This window comes from Castanea sativa, chromosome 5 (assembly GCF_040712315.1).
Source record: "Castanea sativa cultivar Marrone di Chiusa Pesio chromosome 5, ASM4071231v1".
Taxonomy (NCBI): domain Eukaryota; kingdom Viridiplantae; phylum Streptophyta; class Magnoliopsida; order Fagales; family Fagaceae; genus Castanea; species Castanea sativa.
This window is the reverse complement of record NC_134017.1, coordinates 42,584,095-42,605,985: the sequence shown is the minus strand read 5'-3', so window position 1 is coordinate 42,605,985 and position 21,891 is coordinate 42,584,095. Positions and strand designations below refer to the sequence as shown.

General features: G+C 37.3%; 1 protein-coding gene and 1 long non-coding RNA gene across 2 annotated transcripts; both read left to right on the top strand.

Moving 5' to 3' along the window:
* The first annotated feature begins 623 nt into the window (after positions 1–623).
* LOC142636706 (uncharacterized) lies at positions 624–1,632 on the top strand. Its single transcript, XR_012844372.1, has 2 exons — positions 624–815; positions 910–1,632. It is a non-coding gene; the product is annotated as an uncharacterized LOC142636706 (long non-coding RNA).
* A 4,449-nt stretch (positions 1,633–6,081) lies between these two features.
* On the top strand, positions 6,082–7,107 carry LOC142636695 (uncharacterized). The gene is made up of 2 exons (XM_075810979.1): positions 6,082–6,348; positions 6,437–7,107. The coding sequence occupies exons 1-2, from the start codon at positions 6,175–6,177 to the stop codon at positions 6,968–6,970; spliced, it is 708 nt and encodes a 235-aa protein (XP_075667094.1). The 5' UTR covers positions 6,082–6,174; the 3' UTR covers positions 6,971–7,107.
* The last annotated feature ends 14,784 nt before the right edge of the window (positions 7,108–21,891 follow it).

The window sequence follows — 21,891 nt, the reverse complement described above, 5'->3', positions numbered from 1 at the left end:
TCTCGTCTACAAAAAAAACTAAATAGAATCATGATCTGATAATAAAGAGTTATCATTAAGAGTGAATATCATAAGTTAAAACTTTTAAAAAAGAAGAGGACTAATTTAGGAACTAATAATTTATTCCCTATGGGTAATGCAACTCAATATCAGGCCACATGCCTAAACATGTGGGTCTCAACGGTAGGCCTGGCAAGACAGGTTGCATATTAAATTCAATACAAGTACAAAGTCAGGCTTGTAACTAATAAGTTTACATTCTCAAAGAAATAATAATAATAATAAGTTTACCTATGACCAAATTAAACTAATTGGTGAAAAAATGTTAATAAGTTTACCTATTACCAAAACTAATTGGTGTCTCAGTTAATGTTAATTTGGATTTATTATTTTTTAAGTTGTTATAAAATGAAAGTGAACACTAATAATGATTCCAGATTAAAATTTGCAATATTCATGCTCTTCATAACGATTACTATAATAAACATATTGGTGAAAATGGAAGTTAAGATCCAACTTGTTTTGCTGCCCAACTTGAGAAGTCAAAGTTAAGTTTACACAAATCAAGAAGACCACGGAACCCCTTCACATATAAACCTCACAAATTCTTCTTTGTTGTTAGTGAGCTCTCAAAGAAAATCATGGGTTTCAGTTTCGAAAAGCAGGACCTTGATTTGGTATTGGTCCCTACTGGGTTGCTGATCATGTTTGTTTACCACCTAGACCTCCTTTTCAGATACGTTTATAGACCTCACACCACATTCATGGGGTCTGAGAACAATGAGAAGAGAGCTTGGGTTGAAAATATTATGAAGGCAAGTATTACTCCCTTTTCTTTCATTCTTTTTGGTTAGACAGAATTTGTATGTTTAAGCAGATTTGCTTAATTTTTACTTATGGAAATTGCAGGATAAGAAAAGGAACGTTAGCGTTGCTCTAACTGTGACCAGTTCCAACATTAATGCAGCAATTTACTTGGCAACAATCTCTTTGACTCTGTGCTCTATCATTGGAGCTTGGATTACAAACTCTACTTATACCCTCTTAGATAGTACCATAATCTATGGCGACACAAGTCAATCCACCATGGCTATCAAGTACATAAGCCTCCTAACCTGCTTTTTTCTTGCTTTTTCATGCTTTGTTCAGTCAGCAAGGCATCTTGTCAATGCAAGCTATTTAATAAGCAACCCAAGTAATGATGTATCTGCGAGTAGTGTGGTATTGCCAGTTATAAGGGGAGGTGAATTTTGGTCACTTGGGCTTAGAGCGCTATATTTTGCTCTTAATTTGCTGCTATGGTTTTTTGGTCCAATACCCATGTTTGTTTGCTCCATCATGATTGTGATAATCCTCCATTGCCTCGATACCAATTCACATTTACTGTGATATCATTATTGTTTGTTTTTTGGTCCAATACCCATGTTTGTTTGCTCTATATTAATAATTTGATTGTTGATTGAAATTGGGTTTTGCTGAGTCAAAAGGTATACTTCCTGCATTTTCTGGTCAGCCTGAGACTAGATTGAGGAAAATATTGTAAAGAGATAGATTGTTGTGCTTATTATTTTTTCAGTTTGTAAATTATAGCTCCACCAACGTGGATGCTCTAATGAAGCAATTGGATTCTCTTACAAGGGGCTAAGAATCTTAAAGCCAAGGTCTATAGTATTTGGAAGACGAAGGTCTATCAACATTTTCTATTCACGCAAGCTCATTGGGTGAGTGCACCACAGCTAGATTTTAGAAACATAAAATAAAAATAAAAATGGTGTTATAAATACTAAAATAGTCTTGCAATCATGAACTATTTGTTTATTGACGTAGAATAACGCCATTGAGAGCTGGGCCCACTCATTCTGTAACAATGAAGTTTTTCTTTTTTGGATATGTAACAATTAACTTATTCCTTGTTATATGGTACCCACCTTATAATTTTCTTCATATTCACAATGCATCCTCGGCTACTTGGGACTTAAACAAAACTTTCAGCAATACGGTATTTTTATTAGGGATGTGCGTAGTTCGGTTTTTTCTTAAATTTATTACCGTACTGATAGGGATCGGTTTTCTCGTAATTGGAATCAGTGCATACCGCCTAGTGTTGGTTTTTTGACACTTTGCGGTACGGTCTTTTGCAGTCGGTATAATTGGTATGGTCGGTTTGAACATTAAAAAAACTGTTTTTTTTTTTTTTTTTTTTTGTATATATAAAAAAAATGGGACTTTCAAGCAGTGTAACACTATATTTTATACTAGGCAGAACTATGGATGCTATTAAAACTTTAGTTATTTAAAGAAAAAGTCCAACAGTGTAACATTAAAAAAAAAAAAAAAAACACTATAAACTTTATACTATCCAATATCCAGAACTATGGATGCTATTAAACTTTAGTTATTTAAAGAAAAAGTCCAACAGTGTAACACGAAAAAAAAAATGCCATAAATGTTATTTAAATTTTAATTGGCAGACAACTAGACATGAATACATGATGGATGTGGGAGTGGGACTTGAACTTGAAGTAATAGTGTAACATTATAAACTGAGTTTGGAATCAGACATATAGAGAAAGAGATTCTTAAGAACTTAAGCCTTAAGAGCGAAAGGTGAGAGATGAGAGGGGATTATAGATGGCTTGCTGCAGATTGGGCTGAGTGGCTGGCTACAACTGCTTGATTGGTGAGGCGTCTAATGATGAGACTTGAGAGGGCAAAGGCTAGCCAAGCCGAGAGGTGAGAGCGAGAGAGAGAGTGAAGGCCAGCGGTCAAAGAATACTCAGAAATAGAATAGAATGAATAGTAGGCAAAACTCAGAAAACCTAGCATAAAATGACGTAGTTTTGCTCTTTTTTTTATTTTTTATTTTATTTTTTTATAATAAAAAGTGAAATGAAGACTTTTTAAAAATAAAAAAATTTAAGAAATCCTAGTGAAACAACGCCATATTACTTCAATTGAAATTTATATCTCTGTATCGTATCGGTTCGGCTTGGCTCATCTTTGGTTTCAGACATTCTACTCTGACGTTTGTACCACACTAGCATCAGAAATCCCCTTGCCCTCTGCTTGCTGGCACCGGTACTGTCAGTCGGTTGTAGTTGCGGTTTGGAATGATCGGTGCCGGTCGGTTTCCTCGATGACGGTAAGCTGTTGCACACCCCTAATCTTTAATACATGTCGCCCTAGTGTAAAAAGAGAATAATAAGAGTTTGGGTTTTGTTTTACTTCTTTAAAAATGTTCAAACATAAGTAGCTACATATAAAGATAACAGATAATTAGACATGTGTCCGCATCGAAACGTATCCGATGGAATTGGTCATTGGATACAAGCGCCACCCTAATTATATATACTATTATATTTAAATTATATGAGAATTCTTAAATATTATCAAATTGTTTTGAAGGTATTTGGATTATGTAAGAACTCTTAAATACAATTAGATTGTTTTGGAGGCCCCAATGGCAGTAATTAATGATGATCATCCAATGTCTTAATTTTAGCGGTAATTCAACCTAGTGTTAGTAGGTTGCTCCTAAGAATTGGCCTTGGCCCCCATAATCTCATGCTAATGCTTTTTGCTTTCTGTCTGTGTATGGCATGAATGGATAAATTTCAAAGAGGCTCCCTGCAAATACAATTCCAGCTTGAATTCTTTGTGTAAATCATGTACAAAATTATATTCAGCTTGAGATTTAAGCAAGAGGCCAATGCAATTGAACGTAAAGGAATCAGTACTCCCCCATTCAGGGGCGGCCCAACAAACTTTGAGGCCTAAGGCGATATGTTTGAATGGGGCATTTTATTATTAATTAAATAATATTTAACTAGTTTTCAATATCATAATTCTTATATAACAAAAGTGCATTTTTTAAGGACAAAGTTTAGCTACAAAATTGGTTGTAGCTTAGAGCTGTAAACTCACTCAATAAAATAAATATTACAACATATTTTGAAAATCTAACCGTTGAATTGCATGTTCTTTATGCTCTTAATACACTTCTCAAATTTTATGTCAATTGTATATTATTTACTATATGATCTATAAGCATATATTTTATGCAAAATTTTAAATTACAAAAACTTACAATTTAAAAAATTTATTGATGATATAGCTAGAGGTCTTTAATTTTCTTGAAATTTTGCAAGCATGGAAGAAATAAGAAGAAAATGTAATCCAATGGTGAATTTGTCAAAATTCACATCTAATAAAAAAATATTAAGTAAGTTTGTAGCCTAAGGTTACAACTAATTTTGTAGCTAAACTTTGTCCTTCTTTTTATCTTGTAATATATATATATATATATATATATATTTTTTTTTGAAGAAATGTTAAAACTATAACAAAATTTACTAAAAAAACTTACAAAAATTGTAGCAATGAATATGATTAATGACACTTCAAGAAGATAATAAGCAAGCATTTGAATGAATAATGTTAGGGATATTATAAATTTTACAACATGATGCTTATAAAGATGTATCACTAAGTAATTTAAAAATGCATTTAATAGGTTGTTGACGTTTACAAATTATATTAATTGTCACATCAATTTGTATAAAGGTTTTAAAGTAAAATTTATTGTATTTATAGTATTTTCCTATCTAAATTATTTCTTGTAATTAATAACACATATTTGTAAGTCCTATGTATTTAAAGTTGTATTATCTTTAGCATTACTCAATTCTTTATACTTCTTAAAAGTAGAAGAAAAATGTAAAACTAATTTTTTTCCATATCTCAAAAAAAAAAATCTAAAATAAATATATATTTCAATTTTTGCCCCAAAATTTGGAGCCTTTCTCTAGTAAGGGGCCTAGGCAATTGCCTAAGTGGCCTAAGCCTAGGGCCGGCCCTACCCCCATCCACCATTGCTCTCTCGTCTCGAGAAATTGGTTAGGATCTCATTTTTAAAATCTATGGTCCATATAAATCTCAAAATTCAATGCCTAAACAAATAAAATGAAGGGAAAAATTAGAGGTAAAAAAAAAAACAATTAAGTGTGTAACTAAATGGTCCTAGACTAATGAAGGTATTATTGTCATTGTTATTATCTATTTCTTAAGCCAAAATTAAGACTTAGTGTGAGTTGCATTTCCTAGCTCACACGTTTTTTTTAAGTGGGTTTCGTGCACTGTTCATGGGACCCACAAGTTTTTTTTTTTTAAACAACTTTAAAACTAGGTCATACAGCATTATTTACACATTTAAAAATAATTTTGTTACAGTATTTTCAGTAATAAGCAGTATCTAAATAGCCTCTTATAAACGATATTCAAATAGCCCCTTGATACAGTTATTTCATTTGTGAGGTAGTAGTTCGAGTTGCTTTCTAACAAGCTACGTAAATGATGTTAACCTTGCTTTTGGGGAAAAAATGATGTTGACCTTCAATTTTGTAGAAATTGAAAACTCATCTAGGATAGGTCCCATTAATTTTCTAGAAACACTATTTAGAGGTTGAGACTCGAGACCATTCATTTAGTGACCGCAAGTGGTGAGCCCATTCTTTATGACCGTAGTTTATTTCGTATGCGTAATGACCTAGTAATGCACGTCAATATTCATGTCATTTGCCTAACCTTGTGGGACTCAACTGTAGGCCTCACAACACAAGTTGCATATTATATTCAATATCACAATGAGTACATGAAGTGAGGCTACTTGCTAATAAGCTTAAAAGAAGTACCCAAAAAAAAGAAATTGACACCTATAAATGTAACATATTGTTAGTGATACTAATTAATCCAAATGAGAACCAATAAAAACTTGTCAATTTAACTAGTGTGGAAAATGTCATTAATTTTATTTTGTGCATTAATTAGTCAATAGGTTTACTGAAGACCAAAACTAATTGGTCTGTCTAATGTTAATTTGGATTTATTTTTATAAATGTTATAAATGAAAGGAACGCTCATGCATGATTCCAGATTAAAATTTAAAATATCATGCACTTCATAACGACTAAACTATTAAAATAATTTTGTTGTTTATATAATTTGTTATTTATTTTTATAAACATATATAGGTGAAAATGGAAATTCCAACTTGTTCTTGCTGCCCAACTCCAGAAGTCAAAGTTGCGTTTAAAGAAATCAAGAAGTCCACGGAACCCCTTCACATAAAAACCTCACAAACTCATCTTTGTTGTTGGTTACCTCTCAAAGAAAATCATGGGTTTCAGCTTCGGAGAGCAGGAACTTGATTTGGTATTGGTCCCTAGTGGGTTGCTGATCATGTTTGCTTACCATCTGGTCCTCCTTTACAGATACATTCATAGACCTCACACCACATTCATGGGGTTTGAGAACAATGACAAGAGAGCCTGGGTTGAAAGCATCATGAAGGCAAGTATTACTTCCTTTTCTTTCATCCTTTTTGGTTACACAGAATTTGTTTAGGCAGATTTCTTAATTACCTTTGGAAATATTGCAGGATAAGGAAAAGAATGTTAGCACTGCTCTAACTGTGACCGGTTCCAACACTACTGCATCAATTTACTTGGCAACAATCTCTTTGACTTTGTGCTCTATCATTGGAGCTTGGATTGCAAACGCTGCCAATGTTGTCTTTGAGAGTACTATAATCTACGGTGACAGAAGGCAATCCACCATGGCTATCAAGTTCATAACCCTCTTAACCTGCTTTCTCCTTGCTTTTTCATGCTTTGTTCAGTCAGCAAGGCATCTTGTCCATGCTAGCTATTTAATAAGCAACCCAAGTAGTGATGTATCTGCGAGTTGTGTAGAGGCATCAGTTATAAGGGGAGGTGAACTTTGGTCACTTGGGCTTAGAGCACTATATTTTGCTCTTAATTTGCTGCTATGGTTTTTTGGTCCAATACCCATGTTTATTTGCTCTGTCAGTATTGTGATACTCCTCCATTACCTCGATAGCAATTCAACTCCGTTCAATGAGTATGGTTCTGGAACCCAGACAGCCAAAAGGAATGCTCGGCGGGATGTCTAAGGCAGCTACCTTTATTTAGCATCATAATGTGCAAGGCCTAATTCTTGCCTCAATTTGTATTGTTAAAATGAAGTATTTGACATTAAATTTCTGTTAGGAACTCTGATTGATGCAAGTAATATTATTTGAATTCATGTCCGAAAGAAGCAAAATTTTACAGATTCAAAAATCAGAGTACATTTTCTTTTCAGATAAGTGTATTCAGATTCAGAATAAGTTGTCAAAAGAAGGTTCTGAGTGTTGTTAATTACAACAAAAAGTTAGAAAAGATTATCTAGATAGCTGAAAATTTGATTTTAACTGTAAGTTCATTTACCTATGTTCCAATCTTAAAAACCATTTCCTGGTTAGAAACAGCAATTAGTCTCCCTCAATCCTGTTTGATTAGTTAGTCATTGTTTGCAATCTCTGCGCAAAAGCTTGAAAGCAGCATAAACCATGTGTGGATACTTTTTCTCTAAGCAAAGTGAGTTGTAAGTTTGTTGACGTTTTATTCTTTACACGCAACATAAGTTGTATAAGCTTGATAGACAAACTCGGATAATTTTCACACTTACAAAAATAAATTCAGCATGACTTTGTGGTTGCATTATATGGTATAGCATCACAACACTTGGCTCCAGTCCTCAAAGTCACGTGCATCATTGACTTGTATTAGTACAACTCAATTTTAGCCAGCCTTTCATTATAATAATTGTTGGGAGATTCAGAATAGCCAATTAGAAATTATATCTTATTGTTTTTCAAGTGATAAAGAAATTTGTAACATCAAATTGAAGTGGGATGAACGTGATAGATTTAAGTGCAGAAGGGAATGATTAAGATTTTTTTATGAAAATAATTAATGATTAATATCTTTACCCACCTGGAGCTATTATATATCTAAAGGTAGTCTGAACAATTGCGTCTACATTAATCAAGACAAGAACATCCCCATGTCATAAAGCAAACTAATAATGCCAAAAATCATCAGTTAGCTGCACGGTCCTCATGTGCTTCAAACAAGACCTACGTAGAAGAACCTACGAAGAATACCGGTGTGGTACTGGCCAAATACCCTTTGACGGTCAAGTTAGAGAACTTTTCACAACTCTAGACTACCAAAGCTGAAATGAATTATGCGTACCTTGGTTTGTGAGGGCTTTAGAGTTTTTATAGTAGTGTAGAGTTGACATTCATTCCTTGGCAGAGAAGATCTTTCCTTGTAGAGAGGATTCTTATTAATGCGCGTATTTTACAGGACTCTTTCCTTGTAGAGATCTTCTCGATTAGGGTTATTCGTGGGGCATAAGATGTTTCCATTTACACCAATTCGTGGAGTCCAAGAAAAGTCATGTTAGGTCTGTCAGGAGCTTCTTTATTCCCGTCAACTTAATCCCGTCGGCTACCTATCTTGTCTATACGTTCAAGTCGTCAGGTCCAAAATGTCGTCTGCTTGGAAGACGAGCCGACGGGTCAAGATCGGAGTCATCAGCTTTGGGTGTGTAGACGTCGTCTTCTTTATTAAGTGCATGGCATGGCATGGCTAACGAGTTTACTAAACCCAACAGTTTCATCCTTTGTGAACGAGTTTGATATCTTTCCAAAATTACCCTTATCACAAACTATACTTTGTCCTTAGGGATTGCCAAAGAAATATATCAAACTGGAATGAACTTGTCTTGGTACTAAAGTAATTTGGTAGAAAGTAACTAGGGTGTGTATATAATGGTATATAGATTATAAAGTAAGGGGTAATTTTTTGAAAGAGGACTCACACCAAGGATTTCAAGCAAGTAGGATGGCCGACAAGTTGAAATTCTCCGAGTCTGAACCTGCTAGAATTGAATAACCTACTTTCTATGTTTTAGGCTAACCAGTGGGATTGATCGAAAGGCACTTTGAACATTAAGTAAGTCTAGAATGCATACCTCATAAAGTGCTTGTTTAAAATTGGGTGGCATGCTTAGCCGCTTGAAAAGTGTTCCCAAGGCCAAAGTCATCCCATCGAGGATATTTCCTCAAATCACACAAAAAAATTTATAGTTCTGGCATTAACTGTCGTTAGGACACCATCACCTTGCCCCAAAAGTTTGAAGGTTGAAAACACTAGTGATGCCTCTGTTTTATCCTGCTAATCATGACATGGGCTGCCAGTTAGGTCCCCAATAGCTGATCACAATCCAAATTCTATAAACCACGAGGGTAAATCATACTTTCTCATTTTCTATGATGTACATGTTGAAAATTAACATCGTGTTTTTTTTTGTTGGGGTACATTACATTGACACCTCCGAGATATGGTTAAATTAGACCCGTTATACCTAATTTTCAAGAAATGACATATCTTATCCCAAAATGATCAAAATAATTGACACATGGAATAAAAATTGGGTATAGTGAGTTTAATTTCGCTATATGCAGGGGATATCAGTGTAATTTAGCCTTAAAAAATCCATTGTTTGCTTCAAAAACTTACATTGTATATACTTATTGTTCACCTCAATAATGCTCTAAATGAAAATTTCAAGTTTGGAAATTAAACAATTGAAAATGTTTCACAAATGTAAGTATGTATTGACGAATGAATTGCTAGAATTCTCTATGTAAGGACACAATTCAAATTCCCAAACCACGACTGGGAGGAAAATGGGCTTGAAAGGCCTTTTTTCACAATGAATTTGTAGAGGGTGGGTTGGTAATTTAGATTTCAAGAATGGTTTAGACAATTACAAAAAGAACGGGCTTTGGGCCCAATGGAACAAAACAAAGAATCGTTTGCAAAGAGTAAGACTGAGAAATCGTCCTCGGATTGTTTCCGAGGATGGTTTATAATAATATTTCTCAAGTTTGAATACATTGAAATGTTAATTTTCCCAAAGTAGATGATCCGAGGATCAGACGTAACTTAGGTTCTGTTTAACACTTAGTAAAGACTATCAATTTAGACGAGGTATGTGGTCCGAGGATCCAGGAATACCAAGCTTCAGTTTGATATTTGAATACATTGAAATGTTAATTTTCCCAAAGTAGATGATCCGAGGATCAGACGTAACTTAGGTTCTGTTTAACACTTAGTAAAGACTATCAATTTAGACGAGGTATGTGGTCCGAGGATCCAAAGGCATTCAAGCTTCAGTTTGATATTTGAATACATTGAAATGTTAATTTTCCCAAAGTAGATGATCCGAGGATCAGACGTAACTTAGGTTCTGTTTAACACTTAGTAAAGACTATCAATTTAGACGAGGTATGTGGTCCGAGGATCCAGGCGTACCAAGCTTCAGTTTGATATTTGAATACATTGAAATGTTAATTTTCCCAAAGTAGATGATCCGAGGATCAGACGTAACTTAGGTTCTGTTTAACACTTAGTAAAGATTATCAATTTCGACGAGGTATGTGGTCCGAGGATCCAGCATACCAAGCTTCAGCTTGATATTTGAATACATTGAAATGTTAATTTTCCCAAAGTAGATGATCCGAGGATCGACGTAACTTAGGTTCGTTTTTAACACTTAGTAAAGATTATCAATTTCGACGAGGTACGTGGTCCGAGGATCCGGGCATACCAAGCTTCGGGCTGATATTTAGAGGAACGAAGATAATGAATGCAATGTAGTTTATAACAAAAAACGGCCGAAGTGCCTTTTATTTAGTAATAGTACCTTCGTAGATTATTTACATTCCGTGGATGTTGTACAACATTTTCGTCCAAATCTTCCGGATTGTAGGCCCCTATTCCCGCGACCGAAGTAATACGATAAGGTCCTTCCCCAAGTTGGGCCCCAATTTTCCCCACGCAGGATTCTTCATCGTGCCCAAAACTTTCCTTAATACTAAGTCACCTGGTCCAAGAGGTCGAAGTTTCACATGAGAATCATACCTCGCTTGAGCTTATGTTGATAATAAGCTAGTTGAACCATGGCGCTTTCTCGCCGTTCCTCAACTAAGTCTAAGTTTCTCGTTAATAGATCATCATTGCTATCCGGAATAAAGCAGCTTTTCTTCGGGGTTGGGAACCCGGTTTCTAAGGGTATTATCGCTCGGCTCCATAAGTCATGGCGAAGGGTGTTTCACTCCGTGGATCTTCGTGGTGTAGTTCGATACGTCCACAAGACATGTGGCAGCTTCTTCCACCCACCTCCCCTTGGCGTCACCCAACCTCTTTTTGAGTCCGCTCACTATTACTTTGTGATGCCTCGGCTTGCCCATTTCATGGGGATAAGCCGGAGTGGAATATCTATTTGTAATGCCCGGATCACAATGAAGATTTCCGAAAGGCTTTGCTATCAAATTGTAAACCGTTATCCGAAATGAGAGTATGAGGGATGCCGAACTGCAACGATATTCTTCCATACAAACTTTTTTGCTTCCGTGTCTCTCGATGTTTGATAATGGCTCACTTCAACCCATTTGGTGAAGTAATCTGTTCCCACGAGAAGCCACCGTCTGTTTCCCGTTGCTTTGGGGAAGGGTCCAACAATGTCCAAGCCCCATTGGGCAAAAGGCCATGGGCTAGATAGAGGATTCAGGACTCCCCCTAGTTGATGTATGTTCGGAGCGAACCTTTGACATTGGTCGCACTTCTTTGCATAATCTTGCGCTTCTCTCTGCATATTTGGCCACCAATAGCCCTGAGTGAGGGCTCTGTGAGCCAAAGACCTTCCCCCTGTGTGACTTCCACAAATCCCTTTGTGTAACTCTTCCAAAAGTAGCTCCGTTGCCTCGGGGTGTACACATAACAAATATGGTCCGAAAAAAGAACGTTTGTACAATTTCTGGTCCTCGGACAACCAAAAACGAGTGGCTTTCCTGCGAACTTTATCTGCTTCAGTCTTTTCTCCAGGCAGGATGTCATTTCTGAGAAATGTTACTATTTGATCCATCCAACTAGGCCCAGTCCTAATTTGGTGAATTTGAGTAGAGTTACCGTCCGTCCTAGTGGGTTTCAACAGATCTTCAACAAGGATAATTCGTGGTAGACTTTGTGCCGAGGACGTTGCGAGCGTGGCTAATGAGTCGGCATGGGTATTGCCACATCTGGATACATGCAATAGTAGAAAAGACTCAAATTTAGATTGCATATACCTGACCTGGGTTAGGTACTCTCGCATTCTGGAATCCCTTGCTTCTAGCTTCCATTCTACTTGGCCTACCACTAATAGTGAATCCGAGAACATTTTCACCGTCTTTCCTCCCATTTTATGAACCATGTTCATCCCTGCGAGGACGGCCTCATACTCTGCTTCGTTGTTGGTGGCCGAGAACCCTAATCTCAAAGATTTCTCAAAAGTAATTCCCTCTGGGGATACCAAAACTAGTCCTATACCCGACCCCCTCTGATTTGCTGCTCCATCAACATGGACTTTCCATAATGGAGGCCCTTCACACAAAATCATGCCTACTGATCTTTTACCCATGCCTTCTTGATAGTCTTCTAACGAAGGCTCAGCAAATTCCGCCACAAGGTCCGCGATAACCTGTCCCTTTATAGAGGTGCGAGGCATATACTTGATATCGAAAGCTCCTAGTTCAGTTCCCCATTTGGCAATTCTTCCCATATAATCTGCACTTCACAGAATTGATTTAAGAGGGAGTTGTGTAAGAACAACAACTGTATGAGACTGGAAGTAATGGGGAAGTCTTCGTGTAGCATGTACCACCGCCAAGATAGCTTTCTCCAGTGGTAAATAACTCAGCTCGGCCTCGTGCAGAGATTTACTTACATAATAAACCGGTCTCTGGATGTTATTGTCATTTCGGATAAGAGCCAAACTAACTGCATGGTTGGCCACCGCAATATATGCAAACAGAATTTCATCCACTTCTGGTCGAGACATAACTGGTGGTCGCGAGAGATACTCCTTTAGCTGTTGGAAAGCCACTGCGCACTCCTCGGTCCATTCAAAACCTTTCCATTTATTTAATACTTGAAAGAAAGGTCCGTATCCGTCCGCGGACCGGGATATAAATCGGTTGAGAGAGCGAACATACCTGTTAGTCTTTGCACTTCTTTGGGATTTCGAGGTGGGTGTAAGCTGTTTATTGCCTTAACCTGAGCAGGATTCACTTCAATTCCCCGGTGAGTCACCATATATCCTAGAAACTTGCCCGATCCTACACCGAAAGAGCATTTAGAGGCATTGAGCCGCAATTTATATTCTCTCACTTTCCGAAAAGTGTTGCTCAGATCCTCCAGATGTGCAGAAACTTCTTTACTCTTTACAACCATGTCATCCACGTATACCTCAATAGTTTTTCCTAGCTGGGCCTCAAACATTCTCGTCATCATCCTTTGGTAGGTAGCCCCTGCGTTTTTTAAACCAAAGGGCATTACCTTATAGTGATAATTTCCTGTAGGAGTGACGAATGCAGTCTTCTGCTGGTCCTCGGCGGCTAAGGGTATCTGGTGGTAACCTTGGAAAGTATCGAGAAAACTCATCCGAGGATGCCCAACAGTAGCGTCAACTAACTGGTCAATCCGAGGCATTGGGAATGAGTCCTTCGGGCAAGCTTTGTTTAAATCTGTGAAGTCTACACAAACTCTCCACTTCCCGTTCTTCTTTTTCACCACTACCGTATGGGCTAACCATTCAGGATAAAACACTTCTTTGATAGCCCCTGCCTCCTTGAGTTTGAGCACTTCCTCTTTAACGGCTTCGGAATGTTCTTTGGATCACCTCCGAGGTGGTTGCCTCCTCGGCACTACGGTTGGGTTGACCTTTAAATGATGACATATGAAGTTCGGATCAACCCCAGGGGCCTCATACGCGTTCCAAGCAAATACATCCATATTTTTCTTTAAAAATAAAATCAGTTCTGCCTTCTCTTCCTGCGGCAATTGAACTCCAACCTGGAAGAACTTCTCAGGATCATTGTCTATGAGAATTTTCTCCAATTCTTCACATACCGCTTCATCTACCCCGGCTGTGGGAAGAGACTTTGATTGCTATGCCTCTCCGTTAGCCGAGGCCGAGGAGTCTGGTTCTGGTCGACGCAGAATTGCAGCTGTAACACACTGTCGAGCCACAGATTGACTCCCAAGTAACTCCACCACCTGGTCTCCAGAATGAAATTTGACTTTGACATGCAAGGTTGAAGAAACAGCCCCTAATGCATGCAGCCAAGGTCTTGCCACAATAGCCGTATAGGGAGAATAAGCATCGACCACGATGAAATCTACGTCTACCACCTCCGGACCCGATTGCACGGTGCAGCCTAATTTGTCCCTTCGGAACGACGCCTCTCCCTTCGAAGCTTATCAAGGGTGAGTCATATGGCATAAGATCTTCAACTCTTAACTTCAAGCCTCTAAATAGGTCGTGGTACATGATATCCGCGCCATCGCCTTGATCAACCATTACCCTCTTTACATCATAGTTCCCTATTCCGAGGGTTACCACTAAGGCATCATCACGAGGCCGGATGGTCCCCATCTTGTCCTCTTCGTAGAAACTTAGGACCGGTGATATTTGCCTTAATCCTCTTCGGCCGATCCCGTGAATCCTCGGCCAATGTTCGAGCTACTCGACATTACCCTGAAAGGAGCCGAGCGCCCTACTGTGTGCCGCAAAAATGACATTGATAGTACCTAGATGAGGTCTCGGATGAAGGACCGTCGTGGTTTGCCACTCCCGATTGGTTTCCTCGCCCGTTGGGTTGGTACAACCGCTTCAGCCTTTCCCTCCTTAACCAATTGTTCCAAGTGATTCCACAAAGTGCGACAATCCCTCGGTGGTATGACCTCGCTCCCGGTGATAATGGCAATGGAGATTTTAGTTGCGTCTCAAAGTGGTCCCCCGCCATTTTATTTGGCCATTTGAAAAAGGCTCATGCCTTATTTTCTCCAACAATGTGCCGCACCGCTCCCCGAAGATCGGTGTTGACCACTTGTGGGGGTATGTGACCAGCCTGCCTGGAAAAATCCCGCGCAGGTCTATTGTTGTTGTATCTGTCCGACCTGAAATCCCTCATTTCTTGTGGGATAACCTTCGCCTTGCCTTTTCCCTGCTGCTGATCTTCCTCAACCCTTTTGTACTCGTCGATGCGATCCATCAGTCGACGTACACTTCTTACAGGCTTCTTCGTCAAGGATTTCCTCAAATCATGCTCCGTTGGTAGGCCGACCTTGAAGGTCCTTATTGCTACATCGTCAAAGTCTCCGTCAATTTCGTTGAACATTTCCCAATATCTGTCCGAATACGTTTTCAGGGTTTCCCCTTCCCTCATGGCCATGGATAGTAAAGAGTCCAATGGACGAGGAACTCTACTGCACGTGATAAAGCGAGAACCGAATGCTCTAGTAAGCTCTTTGAAAGAATCAATAGAGCCTGCCCTTAGGCCGTCAAACCATCTCATGGCTACGGGCCCTAGGCTAGAAGGAAAAATCTTGCATAACAAAGTTTCATTCCGGGAATGCCGCCATTCTTCGGATCGAAATGGCTTACGTGCTCCACAGGATCCGTTCGACCATTGTAAAGAGTGAAGGCCGGTTGTGTGAAGCGCTGAGGCAACCTCCCTTCCTCCAATCTGCGCGCGAAGGGTGACCTGGAGATTTGGTGTAACGCTCTGCCCATTGCGTCATTTCCTAAGCCCCTAGGGGGTAGTCTCTGCCATGCCTCCCATGCAGATTGTCCTCCTCGGAGGAGACATATTCACCTGGGGGAGTTCTGGATCTCTGCCCGTAATTGTCATCCTCGGATCCTTCCGAAGAGGGGTCAGAGACCGGAGGAGTTCTCCTTCTTCTTTCGTGACGCAGTCTCCTCTTTAGGCCGTCAATCTCCTTCTGCATGGCCCTGGCATTTCTCTCGTAAGGAACTCTACTTCCTCCTTGCGAATGACTAGCACTTCTGATGGTGTGTGTAGTATGTACACTTCCTTCTCGGTTCTCTCCATGATCAGGATGTAAGGAGTGATCCTCCCGCTGGGAGCCCACGGACTCTGCACTGCGTGATGGTTCTGATCCTACCATGATGTCCTAAACTTCCTTCAAAACTAAATTCCCACAGACGGCGCCAATTGTAAGGACACAATTCAAATTCCCAAACCACGACTGGGAGGAAAATGGGCTTGAAAGGCCTTTCTTCACAATGAATTTGTAGAGGGTGGGTTGGTAATTTAGATTTTAAGAATGGTTTAGACAATTACAAAAAGAACGGGCTTTGGGCCTAATGGAACAAAACAAAGAATCGTTTGCAAAGAGTAAGACTGAGAAATCGTCCTCGGATTGTTTCCGAGGATGGTTTATAATAATATTTCTCAAGTTTGAATACAAGTGTTGATCATCATTTACTATTGACTCTATCTCTTCTACTCCAAAAGTCCCTCCTTTCTTCGTATGCCTTCCCTCCTATTTATATCCTTTTCTTTCCCTTCATCACCTTCCACTTTCTGGTTGCAATCCTCATTTTTGGATACTTGTCCCATCCACTCTTCCCTAAAGCCCGCTGGGATTAGGGACCAAGTTCCAAGCTCTATGCTCAGGTCCCATCCTTCTATCTATCTAGTCAGCGTATCAATTACAAAGCCTTTAATGTATGGGCGGTGGTAGCAGTTTTATTTTTAGACATTCCATCGTTCTTTCTATTGTCCTCCACGTATACTGTGTATCCCCATAGTCGTAGGACTCTTTATAATATAACCCAGAGATACTAAACTTCTCTTCCTATGTCCTCGGCCTAGTAATCCGAGGACAAATCTGCTCCTCGGACGTATTCGGCTATTTAAATAGTCCACGATCATTTTGATGTCTTCGGATTTGGGTTTCCAGCCAAAAATATTTCGTTGGGCCATCCTTCATATATTACTGGGCCCAACACCCCTACACTCTACATTTATATTGAATTACAAAAGAATAATCAATGAATTAAATCTTTTTGAAAAATTCTTTGATTCAAGAAATGTGTCAATGCATTGTTTGTTGTATATATGAGTAAATACAATGTAGGTTGTAATATGTATGAATAAATTTACTTGAAAAAAAAAATCGTTTATAATTAAGTTTTGGTTCAATCTATAGAAGTGTCAATCAGCACTTTTGTGGTTCGGTGGCACTTACAGAAGAGTTGATCATCACTTCTATTTCTATGTATGTCAATCTTACTGGGTAGAAAAAGTTATTTGCAGAAGTTCTTTCAAGAATTTCTTGTCTCAAATAGCCATAAAATGGTTTTTAATGCTTAAATGAACCAAAGTGACTCTCCAAATATTCTTTTTAAAGGGTCATACCCCTTTTTCTATAAATATTGATTCCATATTTAGTTTTTTTTTTTTTTTTTTTGAAAATTTTTCTACCATTTCAAAATTTCACAAAAACTCTCTATGTTTGCTACTTGTAGAATTCTTGGCATAGTTGTATCATTGGGAAACATTTGCAATGACCCTATAGCAACACTTGTATGGGGGAAAAATATCATTTCATTGTTTCTTTCATTGATTTACCCAATAATTTTTCAATATTCTTTGACAATATTTGGAATGGTAGGAACAAATGACTTGACTAGTTTAAAAATGTTGAACCATGAATTGGTAAAGCTTGATTGATTTGATGGAACCAATTTCATTAGATGGAAAGACAGGATGAAATTTTTTTCTAAGAGCCTTGATAATTTAGTCTTGCACCCAAATTTAATGCAATTTTCCAAAGCAAATGATGAAGATTTTGAAGAAATCAAGGCAGAAAGGAATAAACGTGAGGAAAATGAACTTGTTTGAAAAGGGAACACTCTCAACACTCTTCCAAATTGAATCTATGATCTTTTCACATGATGAAATCACTGAAAGAGATTTGGAGTGCATTGGAGTCAAAATACAAAATTGAAAAGATAGGCTCGAAAAACTTTATCATTTAAAAGTATTTTGATTGTAAGATAGTTCATAATATCTCAGTTTTAGATCAAGAGCATGGATTATAGATTTTGGTAAACAAACTCTGTGATTTGTCTATTGATATTCCTTAATCATTTCAGGTAGATGCAATTATTGCAAAACTCCCACTGAGTTGGAATAATTATATGAAAAACCTCTTTCATATGTGTTGGACAATCTCACTTTAGAGAAATTTGAAAAACATCTCCAAATTATAGAAGCAAATTAGATTAGGGATGGTACTTATCCTGATTCTAAAGTACATGTGAACGATGTTCAAAGTGGGACTTCAAGTATGACCAATAAGCACTTGAAAGTCAATAAGAATTGGAGTGGTTTTAAAAAGAACATCTCCAAGAATCCAAACTAGGTCAAGAAAAGTCGGTCATACTTCCATTATAGGAAGAAGGAAATTACATTTGAGATTGTAGGTTCTTCAAGAACAAGAAAAATGATGAAGAAAGCAATGCTAATGAAGAAAATGTAATTGAGGAAATTGTTGCTATGGTGAGTGATATGTGTGTAGAATGTTCATCAATAAATTTTACATAAAATCTTTTACTAGCTCTAGTCATTGTGTGTTTTAAGTCACCCAAATCACTATGTACCAAACCAAAGAGTTTGGTTCTCATTTTAGGGATTTACACGGTTTTTTGGTGTTTTAGTTTCAGCACAAATTTCACATTTATCCGTGTTTGCTTCACTTAGTGAGTTTATGATTCCATATTCTTTTATTTTCTTTATAACTAAGATTTAAGTGTCCCAATCTACCATGTCACAAATTAATGGATTCAACCAAGTAAGCACAAGAAGATGAACTATTTTCATTAATGACTTGATTAACATTAAGTACAAAAAGGCCATCAACATCATAACCCTTACCAAGAAAGACTTTATTTTTAGAAAAATTAACTATGTCACCATCACGTCACCATCAAATAGAATTTTAATACTAGTCTTACCAATCAAATGTACCAAGACAAGGTTGTGTCTAAAATGAGGTATATGGATGACATTGGTGAGTAAAAGGACTTTACTGGAAGTTAGCTTTAATAGTACCTTTCCTTTTCCACTCTCCAGCACAGGTTTATTTCCCCTAACAAAGACAGACTTGGTGCCTTCTGCTATTGGAGTTGAGGAAGTAAACTCCTCTTTGAACGCACGAATATGCCTTGTGCAAGTTGAATCCACTACCCATCCTTTCACACTTGTGACCAATTGTGGCTCAAACACCACCTCCGCAATGACCTCTTTAGTTTCCACCAAAATTGCTTTGTTTGCTATTGAGCCTTTGTTGTTGAAGTTGCCTCTCACTCTATAAGTTGCCCAATAATGAAATCAAAATTGAAAGAATTACCTATTTTCTTTTGGATTTGAGGATTTAGACCATTTTTATTATGAAACTTTCCTTTGCCTCTAGGGTCATGTTTCTTTTTATTTTGAGGAGGTCTAGAGGGTCATCATTTTACAACATCAGCCTTGGAAGTAAATTCTTTAGCTTTAGAAGCATTTTCGGACAATACTATTAGTCTTTTTTATGGTGGTTATACTAGTGCCTATACTCTTTCCAAGAATCTACAACTTATAGACAAGGAAATGAGCCACAAACTTTTTTGGGTAAAACATCACCCTCTTTGCCTAAATCGGAAACTAATTTTTTAAAAATTTTCAATTTGTCTAGAAACATCATTTTCTTCAAACACGTGAAAAAATATGTATTTAGTCATAGCAAAATTTTCAATTCCTCTACTCTCAAACCCATAATTACCATTAAGTGAAGGAAAAATTCTGGTTTTGTATCTCATACAAAACACATAGCGGAAACAACAAACAAGGATCTATTTCATTCGTGGTTGATAACGTGCACTATGTAAATTTCAGAATTTAAGAACAAGATAGCGTACCTTGGTGTGGAGAAATTCAAAACAAAGATTAGAAGCACTTGGGAACACTTTTAATCTTCACTCCAATTCCACTTTACGCCCAAGATGTGTGGTCTCTCAATCAATTTTTAAGGGAGAATGAAAGTGTGTCTCACACTCTCTCACACACCGTTTCTTATTTCACTTTTTCACTAATCTTAAAAAAAATTTTGTATGTTTCTCCCTTTATAACTAGCTGATTATCTAATTAGGCTGGCCTATTAGGCCTTTCCAATTGGGCTTTAGTGTGTGGCTTGGAGTGGGACCAAAAGGGACCAATAAGACACTAGGTCCAATGGGCCTTGGGCTTTTCCGTCAACTCTTGACAAGTCCAAAGTTACCATTAATTATATTTAATACCACTATATAAATATAATTGCACTCTAGGCCTTATTAATAAATTATAACCCAAGACATTATTATACATGCAACCCCTTCATAAAATATTCGTAGTAACACAAAGTCATAAATGTAGATTGCCACTTTGTAAATTACTACATCTTATCCTTGAGTACCCGGTTTAATCCTTTAAAGTTATTCATTATATATTTATGAAATCCAATTTCATAAATATATACTTTAGTAATTTCTTACTAAAGTGGTTAGGCCTAACTCTCTGAATAATTGAACCCATTAAACTTATCTCAAGGGAATATTTTATATCTCCATCAAGAAACTATGAATTCCATCTTGAGAATATATGCTTCATCAACACTAAATGTGGCTGCCCAACATACTGAGATTTTGACCGTCATTTCAGATCTCACTCCTGATATATCAAAGCAACCTACACTTTATGATCAGGTCCATTATTCTCTCAGGATTAAGAGTTCATGCAAATAGAAGTCGTGAGATTTATTATTCATTTGACAGTCATTATGAGAATAATAAATCTCACAGCGGTCCTGTTCAATATGTCTTAACTCTTAAAACATATCAACATATCAACTAGAAGTCGCCACTTCCTTGATCAAGATAAATCATCTTAGTTGACATGTTATAGTCTTCGCAGATGAAATGCCCAATTTCATCACCGACTACGAACTATAAATTCTGAGTTTACAAAGAACTTGTGATTTACATCTTCTGTGACTTTTCACATAAATCACATACAATGCATCTCATGGACTATATGATAATGTCTCATATTCATGTTACTATTATTTTAGATAATAATAAAATAACTTTATCAATCACAATATTAAGTCATACATCATGTCATACATAATATCATACATAGCATCATACAATAGGATTTAAGGGCACTAATCCTAACATTAAGTTCATTCCATAAATCTTTAGCACAAGTAAAATGACAATAGTTATGTCATACTCGGATTCTCACTGTGTTAAACAACGTTGCGTTCCAATGGCTTTGGTATGTGCTAGGTTCTAAATATTTAGAATTAAATGTTTAAGTTCTAATTTTATGTATGTATGTTGACAAACCGAGAACAAATACATGTCTAGGATAAGATATTCATGTCTTAGAACAAGTGTTAGACATTTCTCAAGATGGTTCAAGTTAAGATTAAAAAATAGTCAAGCTGCAAAAAGAAGAATTTAGAAATTGTCTTGCTCAACCGATTGAGAGATAGGCTCGACCGATCGAAAGTCGATTGCTGCAAAATTTAAATCAAGCCCAAAAGCCCGCTAAACGTTTAGGGTTTAAGTCCAGCACTACTAGGTATAAAAGGAAAACCCTAAACCATGTTTCAAAAGTTCTAGGAAGTCTTGTGCGTTACTCCTGTGAGATTTGAGAGGTTTTGTAATCTTCTAGCTCAACAAGCATCTACCAGAAAGAAGGTCCATATACAAGAAGTGGAGATAAGTGGTAGCATACAAGATCAACTATTGCTAATGGTCTAGAGCTTTAAGTGGGATCTTAGAGTCACAAACGGGGGTATTTGTGTGCGACAAATTCAGATAGAAGAGTTTGTGGATTCAGAGCTGCGTGTGGTCATGTGAGTAAGTACTACATGAGGTAGCTTTAGATTTAGGAAAAAATCTATTGTAGAACTTCCATTCTATTTTTAAAGTTGTGATTTACAGCTATGTTTTATGTTGGCTTTATTTAATGACAAAAAGTGTTGTAATTGCTTAAATTTTGTTCCTTGTATTTTGTGGAATTTTATTGTATTGAGTTTAGTA